This window comes from Phascolarctos cinereus, unplaced genomic scaffold (assembly GCF_003287225.1).
Source record: "Phascolarctos cinereus isolate Bilbo 61053 unplaced genomic scaffold, phaCin_HiC Scaffold_2;HRSCAF=192, whole genome shotgun sequence".
NCBI classification, from domain to species: domain Eukaryota; kingdom Metazoa; phylum Chordata; class Mammalia; order Diprotodontia; family Phascolarctidae; genus Phascolarctos; species Phascolarctos cinereus.
In genome coordinates, this window is record NW_027555625.1 from 269415870 (window position 1) to 269436366 (window position 20497).

At 38.8% G+C, this 20497-nt stretch overlaps 1 protein-coding gene and 1 pseudogene across 2 annotated transcripts; one reads left to right on the top strand and one right to left on the bottom strand.

Annotated features, from left to right (window-relative positions):
• Positions 1-8794: 8794 nt before the first annotated feature.
• Positions 8795-20487, bottom strand: CDC26 (cell division cycle 26). 2 transcript variants are annotated; one of them, XM_020965636.2, is made up of 3 exons: positions 20347-20487; positions 18785-18905; positions 8795-9208 (listed from the first exon to the last, which is right to left on the bottom strand). In XM_020965636.2, the coding sequence occupies exons 2-3, from the start codon at positions 18863-18865 to the stop codon at positions 9032-9034; spliced, it is 258 nt and encodes an 85-aa protein (XP_020821295.1). In that variant the 5' UTR covers positions 18866-18905; positions 20347-20487; the 3' UTR covers positions 8795-9031. The 2 variants fall into 2 exon arrangements, with proteins under 2 accessions (XP_020821295.1, XP_020821294.1); XM_020965635.2 differs by having other exon boundaries at positions 18785-18970; positions 20347-20485.
• Positions 13984-14533, top strand: LOC110193687 (small ribosomal subunit protein eS27 pseudogene; annotated as a pseudogene).
• Positions 20488-20497: the final 10 nt, after the last annotated feature.

The window sequence follows — 20497 nt, forward strand, 5'->3', positions numbered from 1 at the left end:
GAGGGGGAGAGATGAGGGAATAAGAAGGATGCAAACAGGGAAGGATCAGCAAAACAAACTAAATTTGTAGGGCGTATGGGGACAGGAAAAAGGACAAGAATCTGACTGGCTTTTTGGGCTAGGTAGGGGCAGAGGAACAGAAGCAAATTTCATCAAGCAGAGATCACTAGTGTTATGCACACTCTCATATCACCCTCTTTTTAAAGATATGGGCAGGGAGCAAAGAGGAAAAAGTGTAAGAGAACAAGATGGAGGGAAATACATAATCAAGATATGAATAATGTAAAGAAAAACTTTGAAAGATTTAAGAACTCTGTTTAATGGAATCACCAATCATGATTCCGGGGTACCAATGATAAAGCGTGCTGCCCACCTCCTAACAATCAGTCACAATACATTCATTAAACACCTATGTGCCAGGCACTTTGCTAAGCACTGGGGATACAAAGAAATGCAAAATACAGTTCCTGTCCTTGAGGAGCTCACAATCCAGTGGGTGAGATAACATAGAAACAACTATGTACAAACAAGATATAGACAGGATAAATTGAAATAATCAGCAGAGGGAAGGCACTGGAATTAAGAGAGATAAGCAATTGGAGATGAGAGATTGAAGGTCAGCAGAGATTAGGGATGTACAAGTGAATCTGAAAATCATCAGCATAGGAGGCAGCTAGGTGGTGTAGTGGATAGAGCGCCGGCCCTGAAGTCAGGAGGACCTGAGTTCAAATCCAGCCTCAGACCGAACACTTGACACGTAACTAGTGACCCTGGGCAAGTCACCTAACCCCAATTGCCTAAAAAAAAAAAACAGTCAAACAAAAACCCCAAAAATAGTCATATGAAAAAAAAATACTCTAAATCACCAATAATTAGAGAAATGCAAATTAAAAGAACTCTGAGGTATCATCACCTCATAGCCATCAGATAGGCTAAGATGACAGAAAAGGGAAATGACAAGTACTGGAAAAATGTAGGAAAATAGCAACACAAACATACTGTTGAAGCTGTGAACTGGTCCAACCACTCTGGAGAACCATTTGAAACGATGCCTAGTGGGTTATAAAATTATGCATACCCTTTGGCCTGGTAATACGGCCACTAGGTTTATACCCCAAGGAGATCAAAGAAAAAGGTAAAGGACCATATGTGCAAAAATATTTATAGCAGTTCTTTTTGTGGTGGCAAAGAACTGAAGACTGAGGGAGTGCCCATCATTTGAGGAATGGCTGAACAAGTTATGGTATATAGTCGTGGTGGAATGTTATAGTGCTGTAAGAAATAATAAAGGGAATGTTTTCAGAAAAACTTGGGAAGACTTCTAACAAAGTAACGCTAAACGGAGTAGAACCAGGAGAACACTGTACTCAGTAACAGCAATTTTGTAACGAGAATCAACTGTGAAACACTTAGCTACTCTGAATAATAAATAAAATGGTCCATGACAATTCTAAAGGACTTATGATGAAAAATGCTATCCACTTCCAGATAGATAACTTATGGACTCTGCAAATCGAAGCATATTTTTTCTCTTTATTTTTCTTGCTTCTCTCCCCCTCCCCCAACATGGCTAATGTGGAAATATGTTTTGTTTAATTTCACATGCATAATGAGTATATTTCTTGCTTTGCAGAGGGAGGAGGGAGGGAATGGTGGGAAGGAGAGAATTTGGAACTGAAAATAAAAATGTAAAACACTTTTGTTTTGTTTTTTAATAGAGATGATTGGTAATTTTGGAAAAAGTTTTGGTTGAATGAGGAGCCAGACTGTGGAGAGTTAGGAAGACAATAAGAGAGGAAGTAGATGCAGCTGTTGTGACTGGCCTTCTCAAAGTCATCAAAAATAGGAGAGATATAGGACAATAATTAGCAGGGAGAGATGGATCAAGGAGGGGCTTTTTTGTTTGTTTGTTTGTTTGTTTTTAGAGTGGGGAAAACATGGGTATGTTTGTAGGCGGTAGGAAGGCAGCCAATAGAGAGAGATTGAAGATAAGTGCGAGAATTGAGATGATAGAGGAGTAATCTGCTAGACCAAACAAGATGGAATGGGATCATTTATCCATGTAGAGAGGTTTGCCTTGGTAAAGAGAAGGGCTACCTCATCATGTGAAATAGGCATGAGGAATGAGATAGTGGCAGAAGGCATCTGGATGACGTGAGATAAGGAAGAGAGGAAAAGGAATTTTCAGCAAATAGCCTCAATTTTTCCTGTAAAACACAAGGCAAGGTTCTCAGCTGAGAGAGTAGGGGGATGAGGAACCATGGGAGATTTGGGGAGGGATGAAAAGGTTTGGAAGAGCCACTGTGGAAAGTGAGATAATGAATTAATTAGGGAGGTGTAAAAGGTTTGCCTAGCAGCAGTGAGGGCCCAGTTTAAGTTATGTAACATAAATATGTGGTGGGGCTCCAGTCAGGAAGGTGGGGTGATTTTCTTCACCTTTCTTCAGCAGCAAGTGTGTAAGAGCAAAGGCAGTGGATGAGGGGAGTTATCCAAGGCTGAGGCTTAGCAGGATATAATCTGAGATATGATAAGGGGAGAGAGACTCAAAAGAAGAAGACGATATAGAGTTGAACTGGTTCACTCTGGGTGTAGATGAGGAAAGGAAAGTGTGACTGACCTTCACAAATCACCTCTACTGATTTGATACCTGAACACAGCTAGAGAATGATGGACTGTGCTGGTCTAGGTTTTAGGTGGAATTGTTAATTGCCCTGGTATTGCTGTGTTTTAAAATAGATCTTTTAGTATGTATAATTAATTCTGCAGTGAAAATCACTTTGGGCAGCTTTTTAATTAGTGTCAGAGTGGGAGATTAGTGATAATTAAATTCGGGTTCATTATCCGAGGAAAGCTGACAGACAGATGAAGTTCTCTAATTTTCACAGGGGATAGGCAATGGGGCAGTAAGATTTTGGCCTTTAATAACCTACGGAGAACTTGATTCTGTGATCTAGGGCAGATAAAATACTGTTTGGGAGTAATTATTCATTCTTGAATTAGGAAATGATTGTTTTTGTGCAAAACGATTAGCGCTGATTAATTTATAGGCGGATCAGAGTGTAGGGTGAAGAGCTGAAATATTTAATTGTAATTTCAGTACGTGCTTTGAGGAAGAGACCTAGCAGTCGAGAAAGTAGTTTCTAATTAGTCTGGCATAGACAGGATGGCAGTTTGATTACTGTTGAATCATTTCAGAAGTGTCTGATTCTTCGTGACCCCATTTGGGGTTTTCTTGGCAAAGATACTGGAACGCTTTGCAATTTCCTTCTCCAGCTTAATTTACAAATGAGGAACCCAGGCAAACAGAATTAAGTGACTTGCCCAAGGTCACACAGCTAAGTAAATTTCTGAGGCAGGATTTGAACTCATGAGGATGAGTCTTCCTGATTGGAAGTTCTATCCACTGTGCTACCTAGCTGCCCCTATTAAGAGAGCCATACATCATCAATTCTAAAAATATTGACTTCCTAAACTTCAGTGGACCCTATTACCTGCAGGATCAAAAATAAGATTCTTTGTTTGGCTTTGAAAAATTTATTCTTTAATCTATGTGTTCAATGCCATCCCAATTAAATTACCAAAAAATTGTTTTACTGAGTTAGAAAAAATAATAACAATTCTTTTGGAAGACTAAAAGGTCAAGAATATCAAAGGAATTAATGAAAAAAAGAAAGGAAGAAGTTTTAGCAGTACCAGATCTTAAGCTATATTATAAGGCAGTAATTATCAAAACTATCTGGTACTGGCTAAGAAACAGAAAAGTAGATCAGTGGAACAGAGCAGACATACAATTTAGAGCAGCAAATGACTATGATTACCTTGTGTTTGACAAGTATAAAAACTTAAGTTTTTAGGATAAGAATTCATTATTTAGGGGCAGCAAAGTGGCACAATAGATAGAGCACCAGCTTTGGGATTGGGAGGACCTGAGTTCAAATACAACCCCTTGCTATGTAATCCTGTGCAACACTTAACCCCAATTGCCTCAAAAAAAAAAAAGAAGAATTCACTATTTGGGAAAAATTATTGGAAAAGCTGGAAAGCAGTTTGGCAGAAATGGGGCATAGAATAATATCATTTACAATTTACCAAGATAAGGTTAAAATAGATACATGATCTTCATATAAAGGGATATACTACAAGAAAATTTGAAGAACATGAAACATAATACTATCAGACTTATGGATAGGTAAACAATTTATGAATAGACAAGAGACAGAGAGCATTGGGAGGTGTAAAATGGATAATTTTGACTACATTGAATTTTAAAAGTTTTGTATAGATAAAACCAATGTAGCTAAGATTAGAGGGAAAGCAGAAAATTGGGAAAATTATAGACAGTTTCTCAGATAAAGGTCTCATATCTCAAATATATAAAGAACTTTGTCAAATCTGTAAGAATATGAGTCATTCCCCAATTGGTAAATGGTCAAAGCATATGAACAGGCAGTTTCCTAATGAATAAATCATATTTATAGACATATGAAAAATGTTCTACATCATTATTGATTAGAGAAATGCAAATTAAAACAACCTTGAGATATCCTTTTATACCTATCAGATTGGCTAAAACTGTAGAAGGGGAGAATGACAAATGTTAGAGGGGATGTGGAAAAATTGGGAGAGTAATTCACTGCTGGCAGAACTGTGAACTAATCCAACCATTTTGGAGAGCAATTTGGAATTATGCCCAAAGGGTTATAAAACTGCCTATACCCTTTGACCCAATAAAACCAGTATTAGGGTTGTTTCCCAAGATGATTAGAGAAAAAGGAAAAAAAACCTATATGTTCTAAAATATTTATAGCAGCTCTTTTTGTGGTGGATGCCTGTCAATTGGGGAATGGCTGAACAAGTTGTGGTATGTGATTGTGTTGGAATACTACTGTGCTACAAGAAATGATGAGCTCGATGATTTTAGAAAAATATGGAAAGACTTGCAGGAAAATAACGAAGAGCAAAACAAGTAGAACCAAGAGAAGATTGTATATGGTAGCAGCAATATTGTTGTAAGAACAACTTGGAGCAATCAAGTCATTTTGACTATTATAAATACCTGAATTAACTACAAAGGACCTATGAAGGAAGATGCTATCTGCATCCGAGAAAGAACTGATAAATAGAAGTATGTATAGTATGGTTTTGCATGTATATACACATTTATATCTAATGGTAGTGGTCAGGGGAAGGGGGAAAAAAGAAAGTTACATAACTTTATTATATATTTAAAAGGAAGAGCAAGTGGTATGTAAGAGTTGCCATTTTATGTGCAATTCTCTCTTTTTCTATTATACTATGTTATGGAAATGCTTATTATATTTCTTAAATCCAGAATAAAAATATACAGAGGGAACCCCAAAACTTACAGTTCACTCCTTACCATGTTTTAGGATACAGTAACACCTGTCTTCTTGCTGTTCCTTGAATACGAGCTACCAGCTCTATATGTTTTCATTGGCTGTCCCCTATGCCTGGAATGCTCTCCCTTTTTAGCTTCCTTCAAGACGCAGCTCAAACAGCTAGTGCCTGCCCTTTAAGATGAGTTCCAAACTTCCAGGGTTATAGACAACAGCTACTAGTATTTCAATTGGATTGTAGATGTGGATTACAAGACTCTCAAAAGAGGAGAAATTATTGCATCATGGTAGTACAAGGAGAACCTGGGAGTAGCAATTTCGAATAAGGAGTATTCCAAATCTGCAGTCTCCACCGTGAATGTGTTTGTTTTTTTGTTTTTTTTTTCAGTGAGTGTGTGTTTATGTGGGGCAGGGGGGTAGACGGGAGGGAATAAAAGTACAGCCAATACTGGAGAGGGAGGCCAGAAAGCTGTGTCATTAGGAGGGAGACAGGTCTTAATGAGAGCCAGAAGATGGAAAGAGTGGTAAAAGAAAAGATTTAAGTTTGTTCCCTATGGAGCAGGCATTCCAGAGAGTACAGTGCAAGTGGTGGGCAGCTTTTGGTTGGGATTTTGGTTGTATGCGTGTGTGTGGAAAATGGGAATGAAGGATCATCCTCTGAGGAATGGGAAAGGAGTACTAGATGATGACCTACTAGGATTCAGAATCACTGGGATGGGATGGGGGTGGGGTGAGTTGTTAATCACTAACTAAAAAGTTTGGATATTTTTATTGTGAATAGTGTTAACCAGATGGAACTGGCCTCTAACCTGTGGATGGTTGCAGCCAAACAGAGCAGGCTACAGACCGTAGAGTCAGGAATCAAACAGAAGTTTAATTTCAAAGTGAAGGAAAATGGCAAGTAAGGACCCCTGCCAGAGCCCCACTTCTAATGGGAAGAGGGGACCCGAAGCAGTGTGGGGAGACATCAGTACCTTATACCAATGGTGACGCAGTGAGCTGTAGCCCTGACAATGAGAGGTAACAGCAACAATGTGCCAAGTTTGATTCATAGCAGGGCTTCATGACCAGAACTTGTCTGAGCTCAGAGAACACCTAGTGCTGGTCAAAGCCATATGATAATTATGTGATTTTGCCAGAGGCTGAGATCATCCAGAGGGTGAGTGCAAAGGATTGTTGTTCTGTCAAGCTCAGGGCATAACTTGCTTGGTGGGCCTTAGCTTTGGAAAACAGGTTGTCTCCTAATAGTATTATGGCCTCAAGGTGGAGTCCTGTCAGAGCACAGGGCAATTCAAATGAGGGAATAAGAACTTGGAGCAGAAAGAAAAGTAATACTCTCCTTCTCCTAAGGCAGGACACCTACTTGGAAACGATGAAATGGCACTTTCTCCTTTCATCTCAGATATAGGAGATTGGTATGATACAGTGGCACTTCTCTTCCCACAGGAGGCTGGAGACTAGACAGGAGATGCTCAGGACGCAATGGTAAGATGTCCACCTCTCCACATTCCACTCTCACAGGAGGCTTGGGTCTAGGGGGGGATAGCAGTATGAGAAGGTAACATACCCTCCTCTTCTCTTTCTCCAGAGACTGGAAATCAGGCAGTAGACTCATGGAGCATGATGGTAAGGCACCCACCTGTGTTCTTTCCACTTCCACTGGAGGCTGGAGGTAGAGAAGTGATGGCCCCAAGATACAGAATGAGACATGATTTTAGACATGGCCAAAGCAGGAATTTATTTTGCTTGACTGCATGTTTTTTAAATTATTATTATTAATTTATTTTGAATTATCAATAATCACTTCCATAAGCTTTTGAGTTTTAAATTTTTCTCCTCCTCCCTCGCCACCTCTTTCCCCTAGACGGTGCACAATCTGATGTAGGCTATACATATATACTCCTACTAAATATATTTTCACATTGATGATGTTGTAAGTAAGAATTAGAATCAATAGGAGGAACCACCAGAAAGAGGAAACAAAACACAACAGAAGACAAAAAAAATAGCAAAGAGTATGCTTCCATCTGCATTCAAACTCCATAGTTCTTTCTTCTTTGTGGATAGCATCTTCCATCACGAGGCCTTTGGAGTTGCCTTAGATCCTTGTATTGCTGAGAAAGGTTAAGTTTATCAATATTACTCATTGTACAACGTGGCTGTTATGTCTACAACGTTCTCCTGGTTCTGCTCACTTCATTCAGCATCAGACTATACAGTTCTTTCCAGGTTTTTCTGAAGTCAGCCTATTCATCATTTCTTATAGCACAGTGGTATTCCATTATACCACAACTTGTTCAGCCATTCCCCAATTGATGGGCATCCTCTCAATTTCCAATTCTTTGCCACCATAAAAAGAGCTGCTATAAATATTTGTACATGTGGGTCCTTTTCCCATTTGTATGATCTCTCTTGAATATAGCCCTAGAAGTGCTATTGCTGGGTCAAAGGGTTTGCACATTTTTATAGCCCTTTGGGCATAGTTCCAAATTGCTCTCCAAAATGGTTGGATCGTTTCATGACTCCACTAACAATGCATGAATGTTCAATTTTCCCACATCTTCTCCAACATTTCTCATTTTCCTGTTTTGTCATGTTGGCCAATCTGTTAGGTGTGACGTGGTACCTCAGAGTTGTTTTGATTTGCATTTCTCTAATCAACAGCGATTTAGAGTATTTTTTCATATGACTATAGATGGCTTTAAGACTGAATATTTCTTACAAGGGTTGGTTTTGTTTTGTTTTATTTTTTCCAATTAAAAGTTGGAGGAGGAAAGCAAGAGGAAAAAGGGGTTAGGGATACAGTTTCCAAACAAACAAAAAAATGAGAACAGAAGGAATCAAGATAGGAGATGATCAAGATGATTTTGAAACTTTACTTATATATTTTAAAAGAAAAACTCTAATAGAAATTTGCATTTTTACATATACATTCCTTTCCAAATCTATAGCATATATGAAAACAATTATTTTATTTGATATATTAGGTTTGTAATTTTTAAAAAAGAAAAACTAAAGGTATAAACCAGTTTGAAAGTGGGGGAATGTAAGAATCCTGTTCCAAACTTACCCTCCCCAAAGGGAAAATTAGTTTTGGGGAAATCCTAAGCAGAAGGGAAATCTGCTGGACTTGTCCATAACTTCTGAAGAAAGTAGAAAAGGACAAAGAACACTTCTTGGGCAGGAAAAGGATGACACTAACCTATTCATCCAACTTTATATCCACAACAACATGAAAAGTAACCTAGCCAGCAAGGGTACCCAGATACTACTATAACTTGATTAAGCGTGTTACTAAGTGACAGAGCAGACTTCAGCTATTATAACTCTTAACGAAGAAAGTTATTTATCTTCCGAAGCAACATTCACTTGGATTCTTGGGGCTAAAACATAAGTTCCCACTCATTGGTTTTTGGCTCAATTAAAGATTCTTCACATTTTCTAAAGTTGTCTTTATTTTTAAAAACAAAATACAAGTTCTCTGGAGAGGAAGATGAAAATGTTTCAGACACCAACTAGAGTTCAAATTTCTTCTGAATAAAGAAGCCCAGCCTCATGGGGATCTCATGAAGGCAAAATATTCTGGTAGTCTTCAAGCGCTTAGTTCTCTAAGCAGTATTTTAATTTTTGCCTTTACCTCATTACAGGCACATAGGATAATTTATCGATAAACTCTAAAACTCAAAGCTTCCAAACTGAGATGAACGATTATTGGGCTTGGGCTGAGGTTTATAACCAATTCGGTCATTGATCATTTGTTCTCGGGTCTTGTGGTCACTGCTCAGGCCAATAGCTCCTTCCCCATCACTGGCTCCCACCACGTCCACCTCTTCCCTTTGTTTTTTACGGGTCTGAAAACAGAGAAAGTTTGGAAATAATGCACGAACATGTTAGTGTACTGTTCAGAATATTCATGATAAAGGGATGCTAAAACAATGACCATTGCAGCTGACAGTACCTGCAGTAAGATTCACATAGGAACAATATTAATTTCTTATTGTATTAACAAAAGCCTTAATTCTTTCAATGTTTGACACTGTCTTTAAAAAAAGTCTTTTAAAATGTCTTTAAACAAACGTTGCCACCCACTCACAAAATGACTACACTGAAGTCACAAACTCTGTGCTTCACTTACTCCCTTTTCAAAACAAGCAGACTAGTGAATGAGTATCTTTGATTATGCAAATTAATGAAACTGTGAATGATAATAGTTTCCTATAAGGTGGTGATGAAAAAATGCTACATCTAAAACTTTTCATTAGTTACTTAAATCACTATAGTAGTAATAGTAATTGCCAATGTTTACATAGTACTTTAAGGTTTGTAAAGCATTAATTCTTCTGTCCTCCATAGATCTGATAGGTAAACTATTCCTTGTTGTCCCAGTTTACTTATGGTATCAGCCTTTATATCTAAGTCATGAACGCATTTTGACTTTATTTTGGTATATGGTGTGAGATCTGGGTCTATGCCTAGTTTCTGCCATACTCTTTTCCAGTTTTCCCAGCAGTTTTTTTCAAAGAGTGGGTTCTTATCCCAGAAGCTGGGGTCTTTGGGTTTATCAAATAATAGATTACTATAGTCATTGACTATTTGTGTCTTGCATATTTAACCTATTCCACTGATCCACCTCCCTATTTCTTAGCCAGTACCAAGCAGTTTTGATGATTGCTGCTTTACAATACAATTTAAGATCTGGAATTGCTGGGTCACCTTCCACTGCATTTCATTAGTTCCTTTGATATTCTGGACCTTTTGTTTTTCCAAATGAATCTTGTTATTATTTTTCTAACTCTATAAAATAATTTCTTGGTAGTTTGATTGGTATGGCACTGAATAAATAAATTAGCTTAGGTAAGATTGTCATTTTTATTATATTAGCTTGGCCTACCCATGAGCAACTGATGTTTTTCCAATTATTTAGATCTGATTTTATTTGTGTGAAAAGTGTTTTGTAATTGTGTTCATAGAGTTCCTGGGTTTGTTTCGGGAGGTAGACTCCTAAATATTTTATAATGTCTACAGTAAGTTGAAATGGGATTTCTCTTTCTATCTCTTGCTGTTGGGCTTTGTTGGTAATATATAGAAATGCTGATGATTTATGTGGGTTTATTTTATAGCCTGCAACTTTGCTAAAGTTGTTTATTATTTCAAGTAGTTTTTTACTTGATTCTCTAGGATTCTCTAAGTATATCATCATGTCATCTGCAAAGAGTGATAGCTTTGTTTCTTCTTTGCCTATCCTAATGCCTTCAATTTCTTTTTCTTCTCTTATTGCTAAAGCTAAGGTTTCCAGTACAATATTGAATAACAGTGGTGATAATGGACATCCTTGTTTCACCCGGGATCTTATTGGAAATGCTACTAGCCTCTCCCCATTACATATAATGCTTGCTGAAGGTTTTAGATATATGCTATTTATTATTTTAAGGAAGACTCCATTTATACCTATGCTTTCTAGTGTTTTTAATAGAAATGGGTGTTGTATTTTATCAGCTTTTTCTGCATCTATTGAGATGATCATGTGGTTTCTGTTGGTTTTGTTGTTGATATGCTCAATTATGCTGATAGTTTTCCTAATACTGAACCAACCCTGCATTCCTGGTATAAATCCTACCTAGTCATAGCGTATTATTCTTGTGATAAGTTGCTGCAATCTATTTGCTAGTATTTTGTTTAAAAATTTTTGCATCTATATTCATTAGAGAAATTGGTCTATAATTTTCTTTCTCTATTTTGACTCTTCCTGGTTTAGGTATCATGAACAAACAGGAGATACAGAACATTATGAAAAGCAAAATGGATAATTTTGATTACATTAAATTGAAAAGTTTTTGCACAAAGCCAATGCAACTAAGATTAGAAGGAAGGTAGAAAATTGGGAAAGAATTTTTACAACCAGTCTCTCTGATAAAGGCCTCATTTCTAAAATATATAGAGAATTAAGACAAATTTATAAGAACACAAGCCATTCCCCAATTGATAAATGGTCAAAGGATATGGACAGTTCTCAGATGAAGAAATTAAAGCCATCTATAGTCATATGAACAAATGCTCTAAATCATTATTGATTACAGAAATGCAAATCAAAACAACTCTGAGGTACCACAGCACACCTATTAGATTGGCCAACATGACAAAACAGGAAAATGAGAAATGTTGGAGAAGATGTGGGAAAATTGGAACACTAATACATTGTTGGTGGAGTTGTGAAATGATCCAACCATTTTGGAGAACAATTTGGAACTATGCTCAAAGGGCTATAAAAATGTGCATACCCTTTGATCCAGCAATAGCACTTCTAGGGCTATATCCCAAAGAGATCAAACAAATGGGAAAAGGACCCACATGTACAAAAATATCCATAGCAGCTTTTTGTGGTGGCAAAGAATTGGATGAGAGGATGCCCATCAATTGGGGAATGGCTGAGCAAGTTGTGGTATATGAATGTAATGGAATACTATTGTGCTATAAGAAATGATGAACAGGCTGACTTCAGAAAAACCTGGAAAGACTTATATGGTCTGATGCTGAGTGAAGTGAGCAGAACCAAGAGAATGTTGCACAAAATAACAGCCACATTGTGCTATGACTAATATTGATAAACTTAACCCTTCTCAGCAATACAAGGATCTAAGATATCTCCAAAGGCCTTGTGATGGAAAATGCTGTCCACATCCAAAGAAAGAACCATGGCAATTGAATCGCTATCACTTATTTTTACCTTCTGTTGAGTTTTGTTTCCTCTTTCTGATGGTTCCTCCTGTTGGTTTTAATTTTTACTTACAACTTCACTAATGTGAAAATATGTTTAATGGGTATGTAAATGTAAAGCCTATATCAGATTGTATGCCATCTTGGGGAGGGTGGGGGGGAGGAAGGGGGAGAAAAATTCTCAACTCAAAAGCATATGGAAGTGATTGTTAATAAATCAAAATAAATTAATAAAATAAAAAAGGTTTGTAAAGCATTGAACAAATATGATTTCATTTTACCCTTACAACCCTGGGAGATAAGTGCAATTATTATCCCTATTTTACAGATGAGGAAACTGAGACAGACATAGACTAAATGACTGGTACAGGGTCACATAGCAAGTCTCTGAAATCATATTTGAACTTAGGTCTTCCTGATTCTAGATTTAGTCCTCTATCCACTTTGCTACCTATCTGCCTCTGTATTTCATTATTCTGCTATTGTTTTCTCTGATCATTTAAAAACAGTAAATCCGGGGCAGAGCCAAGATGGCAGAGTGAAAGCAGTGACTTGCTTGAGCTCTCCCCCAAACCCTTCAAATACCAGTAAAAAAAAATGGCTCTAAACAAACACTAAAGCAGCAGAACCCACAAAAAGACAGAGTGAAACAAATTTCCAGCCCAAGACAGCTTGGATGGTTGATCAGAAAGGTACATCGCACCAGGCTGTAAGAGGAGTGCAGTGTGGCGTGGGCACGCAGGCCACAGTGAACCTGGAGCAGGCCTCAGAGGACTGAATCACGGGCAGCTGTGGTGGCTTCCAGACTTCTCAACCCAGGAACACCAAAGACAACTTAGAAGGTCAGTGGGAAAAGTTTGTTTCTGCGGCGAGAGAGGAACACAGGGTCTCAGCGACAGTTCCAGGGGCAGTGGCTGCATCCTGAGCTTCTGGCCCATAGACTGAGGGGGAATCTGGTGGCTGATTAGAGGGAGACTGCAGGGATCTCTTTGCCAGTGCTGAGGCAAGAATCTCTTGCTGTGCCCGTGCTTAGATCTGGGTCACAGTTCTGGGTGGCGGTCCTGGGGCGAGGAGGAGTGTTGGCGTGGTAGAGCTTGTAGTGGCTGTGGACAGGAAACCTTCCTCACAGTTCTAAGACAGAAAAGACTGTGTGTGGTCACTCATAGACCAGGAAGGGAGTAAACACCTTGCCCCTTATCATGCCACCCTGGAAGAACTGAAAATTTACAGGTCCCTAGAAGTATCTCCGAAAACAGCTGTACAAACACCCGAAGCTTGGGACATTACATTCTCCACATTGTTAGCAGACTCTTACCTTAACAAAGAGTTTAAAACTCAAGTAACTGGCTGGGATCATGAGCAAACCTTGAAAAAAGAGTCAGACTATATTATCTTACTTTGGTGACAAAGAAAATCAAAACAAACAACCAGAAGAAGACAGCAAAGTCAAAGGTCCTACATCCAAAGCCTCCAAGAAAAATATGAATCAGTCCCAAGCCTTAGAAGAGCTCAAAAGGGATTTTGAGAAACAAGTAAGAGAAGTAGAAGAAAAACTGGGAAGAGAAATGAGAGTGATGCAAGAAAATCATGAAAAACAAGTCAACAGCTTGCTAAAGAAGACCCAAAAAAATACTGAAGAAACTAACACCTTAAAAAATAGCCTAACCCAAATGGCAAAAGAGGTCCAAAAAGCCAATGAGGAGAAGAATGTCCTAAAAAGAAAAATTGGCCAAATGGAAAAGGAAGTCCAAAAGATTACTGAAGAAAACACTTCCTTAAAAATTAGAATACAGCAATTGGAAGCTAGTGATTTAATGAGAAATCAAGACACTGTAAAACAAATCCAAAAGAATGAAAAATTAGAAGACAAGGTGAAATACCTCATTGGAAAAACAACTGACCTGGAAAATAGGTCCAGGAGAAAGAATTTAAAAATTATTGGACTATCTGAAAGCCATGATCAAAAAAAGAGCCTAGACATTATCTTTCAAGAAATTATCAAGGGTTTTTTCCAGCGGTGAAGATCTCCCCATGCCACCATGCCTCTTGCCAAAGACGTCCTGCACCCTCCTCCCAAGGAGGAGAAGCGGAAACACAAGAAGAAGCGCAAACACAAGAAGAAGCGCCTGGTGCAGAGTTGGAACTCGTATTTCATGGACGTAAAGTGCCCAGGGTGCTATAAAATCACCACTGTCTTCAGCCATGCACAAACAGTGTTTCTCTGTGTGGGATGCTCCACTGTGCTCTGTCAGCCTACTGGAGGAAAGGCAAAACTTACAGAAGGATGCTCCTTCAGAGGGAAGCAGTACTAATGACTGAATCAAGATGATTGAGAAACTGTGAAGAATAAAACAAATTTGATACAAAAAAAAAATTATCAAAGAAAACTGTCCTGATATTTTAGAACCAGAGGGCAAAATAGAAATTGAAAGAATCCACCAATCTCCTCCTGAAAGAGATCCCCCAAAGGAAAACTCCTAAGAATATTGTAGCCAAATTCCAGAGTTCCCAGGTCAAGGAGAAAATATTACAAGCAGCCAGAAAGAAACAATTCAAGTATTGTGGAAACACAATCAGGATAACACAAGATTTAGCAGCTTCTACATTAAAGGACTGCAGGGCATGGAATATAATATTCTGGAGGGCAAAGGAGATAGGATTACAACCAAGAATCACCTATCCAGCAAAACTGAGTATAATCCTTCAGGGGAAAAAAAATGGTCATTCAGTGAAATAGAGGACTTTCAAGCATTCTTGATTAAAAAACCAGAGTTGAATAGAAAATTTGACTGTCAAATACAAGACTGAAGTGGAACATGAAGAGGTAAACAGGAAAGAGAAATCATAAGAGACTTATTAAAATTGAACTGTTTACATTCCTGCATGGAAAGATGATATTTATAACTCATGAGACCTTTGTCAGTATCAGGGTAGTTGGAGGAAAAAAATTATATGTATGTATATATATATAGACAGATAGATAGATAGATCAGTAGATAGATAGAGGGCACAGGGTGAGTTGAAGATGAAGGGGTGATATCTGGAGAATAAAATTAAGGGATGAGAGAGGATTATACTAGGAGAAGGAGAAAGGGAAAGGTAGAATGGAGTAAATTATCTCACAAAAAACAGAAAAGTCTCTTGCAGTGGAGGGGAAATGGAGGAAGGTAAGAGGGAATGAGTGACTCGTATTCTCATAGGATTTGGCTTAAGGAAAGAATAACATACACACTCAATGGAGTATGGAAATCTGTATTACCCTACAGAAAAAGGGGGGGGGACAAGAGAGCAGGGAGATGATAGAGAGGAGGGCAGACTGGGAAAGGGGGTAATCAGAAGCAAATACTTCTGAGGACAGACAGGGTCAAAAGAGAGAATAGAATAAATGGGGGGGCAGGATGGGATTAAGGAAAATAGAGTTAGTATTTCACAACATGTCTACTATGGAAGTGTTTTGCATAACTGCACATGTTTAACCTATATTGAGTTGCTTGCCTTTTCAATGAGGGTGGGTGGGGAGGGAGGAAGGGAGGAAATTTGGAACCCAAAGTTTTAAAAACACATGTTAAAAATTGTTTTCACATACAACTGGGAAATAAGAAATACAGGCAATGAGGTACAGAAATCTATCCTGCCCCACAGGAAAATAGAAGGGGAAGGCGATAAGAGAAGGAGGGGGAGAGATAGAAGAGAGGGCAGACTAGGGCAAGGGATATTCAGAATGCATGCCATCTTTGGGTGGGGGGAGGGGCGAGATAGGGTGAAAATTTGGAACTCAAAATCTTGTGGGAGTAAATGTTGAAAGCTAAAAATGAATAAATTTAGAAGAAAAAAAATAAAAAAAATAGTAAATCCAAAATATTATATTTGACCAAATACTTTCTGTGAGATATAAGTTGAAAAAAAAAACCCCAACCCCCTCCTGGTTTACTATATGTCCAATTTATACCACCAATAAATAGCACAATTAAAATTTTGTCCAAGTAGGTTTTGGGGGCAGCTAGGCAGTGGACAGAGTACTGGGCCTAGAGTCAGAAAGACTCAACTTCATGAGTTCAAAGCCCCAGATACTTACTATCTATGTGACCCTAGGCAAGTCACTTAACCTCTTTGCCTCAGTTCCTCATCTGTAAATTGAGCTGGAGAAGGAAAAAGCAAATTACTTCAGTATATTTGCCAAGAAAATGCCAAATGAGGTCACTAAGTCAGACACGAAGAACAACAAAACATTTTTTACGGGGAGAAACCTGGGGAGAAAAAAACTAAAGGCAAGTTTTTGAAACCAATGAGTAATACAGACCAGAGACTGTCTTAATTGGTTTCTTGATATGTGATCTACAAATGTTAGAATGTAAATGTATTCTTTTACAGGAGAAACTTAGACTGTCACACACACACATACACAATTACTATGTGCACTGTTTCAAGTCATGAAAGAAAATGGATATTTTAAATTATTATAGTCTGCCTTTAAGTATGTAACCCAGAATATTGAAACATAACTAGCATTAGAAGTGTTGGGGCAGCTACGTGGCATAGTGGATAAAGCACTGGCCCTGGAGTCAAGAGGACCAGAGTTCAAATGTGGCCTCAGAAACATAACACTCACTTGCTGTGTGACTCTGGGCAAGTCATTTAACCCCAAATGACCCACCAAAAAAAAAAAAGAATTGCATTAAATGCCTTTCAGAAATTTTTAAAAAATATACTCAGTATTTTTTTTGTCTTTACATGAGAAGTTATAGTCTTCTCCTAATGCAATGATTTTCAGATTCAGCACAAGGGATTATTTTTTATTATTATTTTAAAAATGAACCAAGGTTGTACATCAGAGGACTTGAGAATATGGGAATCCTAAACCATAAGTCTATTTTTCTGTGTTGTGCCACTAGGAAAGACCTTTTAATAAAAAACAAATGTGAAAGCTGTATATATATATTAAAAAAAAGAACATTGCTAAATGAAATAGTTATTCACTGTTACCACATGAGTCTTTCTGGGCAGTGTTCCTCCAACACCACCACCCCTCTACATACCTCCTCAAACTGAACTTTTGCTGTACAAATACCTCATTTAGTGACTGAAGTCTGACTACAGAAACAACATCAGCCCTAGGGAACAGTCATCTGAAAAGCCTGGTACTGTGGGCCACTGCTGATGTATCCTAAATCTAGAAATGTGGAAGTGCCCCCAGTTTGACTTCAGTATCAAACCCTATGTTCTAAGCTAGCTGAATTTTCTTGTAATGTCTACCTGTCCTGCTGGCTGGGTCAACTCTTTGTGCTAACTCTATTAGTGGCATTAGTGACTCAACACTGGTTAGCTCATTTGGCAGAGTCAAAGTTCAATAAGCTGGCATTTTATAAGGCTCATTACAATCAAAGCTTCCAACCGCCCCTAAGGCTTATCCTCAAAAAGTAACTTGGAGGTTGACTGCAGATGGATAGGTGGGAGGGTTGGATTCAACCAGTGATTTCATTGGTATACGAAGCTCCCAATGAGGAAATCAACAGAGGGTAGGGAAGCCAGGGCTTCCAGGTCTGTTCAGGCACCAAACCAGCAGAAGCTCTGTTCTCCTTGCCTTAAATCCCTCATTCTCCTCTGGGTAAAGTGCCTTTGGACTCAGGATCACTGCAAGTCCAGAAGCTCTCCTCAAAGCTTCTGCCCAAATTCTGTGATCCACTCTTGGTTCTTCAATTTGACATTTGTGGCTCTCTTTGAACTCCCAAACTGTGGTCTCTGGTCCTCTGATGGCCCCCCACATAAGTTCCGTGGCATTCCTCTGAACCCATGGAGTCTGTAACCTTTCTTTATACCCAACACCACAGTCGGCAGCAGGCAGATCAGGATGCATGACCAATAAGGCTCATGTTGAAAGCCCTTAATGTAATTGAGGAGTCAAGGATGATGATGCACGAGAGGACCAGGTTACACTCCTTGTGAATTTTTTTAAAAGTTAAAAATTATGATGTTGAAAGCAAGCTAGTCTTTAGGAAGAAAAGAAAGCCAGTTTATAAAATATTTCAATAATAGATATAATTAATATAATTAAATACAATTTTAATAATAGATATAATTCAATTCAAACTTTTTTTGTTGCTCAGTCTTGTTGTTCAGTTTTGTTTTCGTTTTTCAGTTGTGTCCAACTCTTTGTGACCCCATTTGGGGTTTTCTTGGCAAAGACACTGGAGTAGTTTGCCATTTCCTTTTCTAGCTCATTTTACAGATGAGGAAACCGAGGCAAACAGGGTTAAGTGACTTGCCCAGGGTCATACAGTAAGTGTCTGAAGCTGCATTTGAACTCAGGTCTTCCTGACTCTAGGCCCTACACTCTATCTACTGTACCACCTAGCAGCCCATTAAACTTTTAAAATACATTATAAAAACCATTCATAGTCACTATTGCATATAAGATGAAGTAGTTACAGTTTCAGAACATGTGGTTTGGCCAGATTGTTACATAATATAAAAAGACTGAGTTTGATTACTGATTCAAATTTAAACATACATAGTTCCATATGAAAGTGTTTATTTTGATATGAAGTGACCTTCAAATCAAGGTTCTTCTAAGTAATGATGTAGACAGCTACACTAAAAACTCACTTCAGCACTCTTTTCCCAAGTGAAATAGTCTCATAGACAGAATACTTTAGACTAAGATAGCACATCCTAAAATACGAACACCCTAAAGTAGCAGATATGTACCCCCTCACCTCCAGATCCTTCCGGATACTCTCAAACTCCTCAATGTCATCTAGTTTCAACTCCAGGCGGGTGGGTTTTCGTCGGAGCATCCTGGTAACAGTTCAACACCTACAACCCCAATCCACTGAACTGTCAAAATTTAGGGAGAAGGAAGAGGCTCTTCAACAAACATACTCTAGCGGTGATTAATGTCTCTGCAAACAAATATATGAAAGCAAAACAGTGATACCATAAATGTACACACAACCTCCCAAGCCTTTAGGAAGCATTATATCATAGGTCTCAGTGACTCTGACTTGAAAGATCTCTCCCTCCATGAACAGCCATTCAAAAATAGCCACCTGGGAAACATATCGAAATCAAGTGATGCAAAGTCCACTTTAATCCAGTACTTCAGTCACGTTCAGAGAATTGTACGAGTTTAAATAGACAATTTAAAATAACTTTCCTTAATTCAAAATGAATCACCACTTACAGAACGGATATCAACAATCAGTTTTATTACCCTGTGTATGTGTTTTTATGGATTTGTGATCACTGGCAAAAGCATAGTTCAGATTTCACTTCAAAATGGATCACACAGGTTGTTGACTTCCTAATTCTAATGAAAACTCTCTTTGATTCATAACTATACAACGACTTGATGCAAATTGTATTTCAGGTAACAAAAACCAAAAAAAAAACAATTGTGAAGATTTGTACTAAAATATCTGTAGAGAATTACACTATCACAAATCAGTACTCCTTGGGCCTTATTCTTTTAGCTTCATGATCTAAATTTTAATATACTTTTGTTTTTCACATACACTGATTTTTTTATGTTGTCATTTCTGAACATCCTTCTCCCCTCCCATGTAACAGATTCCTATTAGCAATGTTAACCTCCCAAACGATCAGGATTAATTTAACCGCCTTTGGGGACATTATATAGCTCCTTCTCTTATGTAATAAAGAGCAGTCATTAGCCCAGTATGGACTTAAGTACCTCAATAAGCATGCATGGCAGCATATGATTTCCTACTGTGTTTTAGGATTTTGGGCATACGGACCACACTCTCCTTAACCACTTCAATCCTGGCATCAAAATTACTGGCAGAAGGATCTGAGAGATGATGGACAGAACACTAGGCTCACTGACTATAAACAGAGTAGTCTCAAACGGGGTAGGCAATTTTTGAGTGCTTCCTATTCCCCATAATCTATACCTATTTATTTTCTCTACCTCAACGTGGAGTGGGGGAAGGGGGAGGATGGGGAATGTAGGGGAAGGGGGGGATGCCACCCAGCCTCGAATCTGGGTCCACTCTCTGGCCCTTAGTTTCCCCATCTGTAAAATGATTCCTCCTCTAAGGTCAGTGGAATCAGATGGGGGAAGGGAGAGGGAGGTTGTGACTGAGGCTGGGGCCTGCGTTTCCATGGCAACGGAGAGGCAGGCCAGCCGACCCAAACAGCCGGAGCCCGAAGCCCGCCCGCCCGCCGCCTGCCCCTCCTTCCTCCCAGCTCACGTCCCCTCCTTCCCTTTCCGCCCGCCTCGCCCCAGGCATTAGGTCTTTGGAGTACCAACACTCACCTCCCCCCGGCGCGGCGAGGCGAGGCTCAGGTTGGTTCAGTCAGGTCCCGGGGTGACACCGACTTCTCAGATCCCTAACGCCGCCGACCCGCTCCACTCTGCCTTTCCCGCCACCTACCAACCTACAGTAGGATCGACCGCAAGGACTACA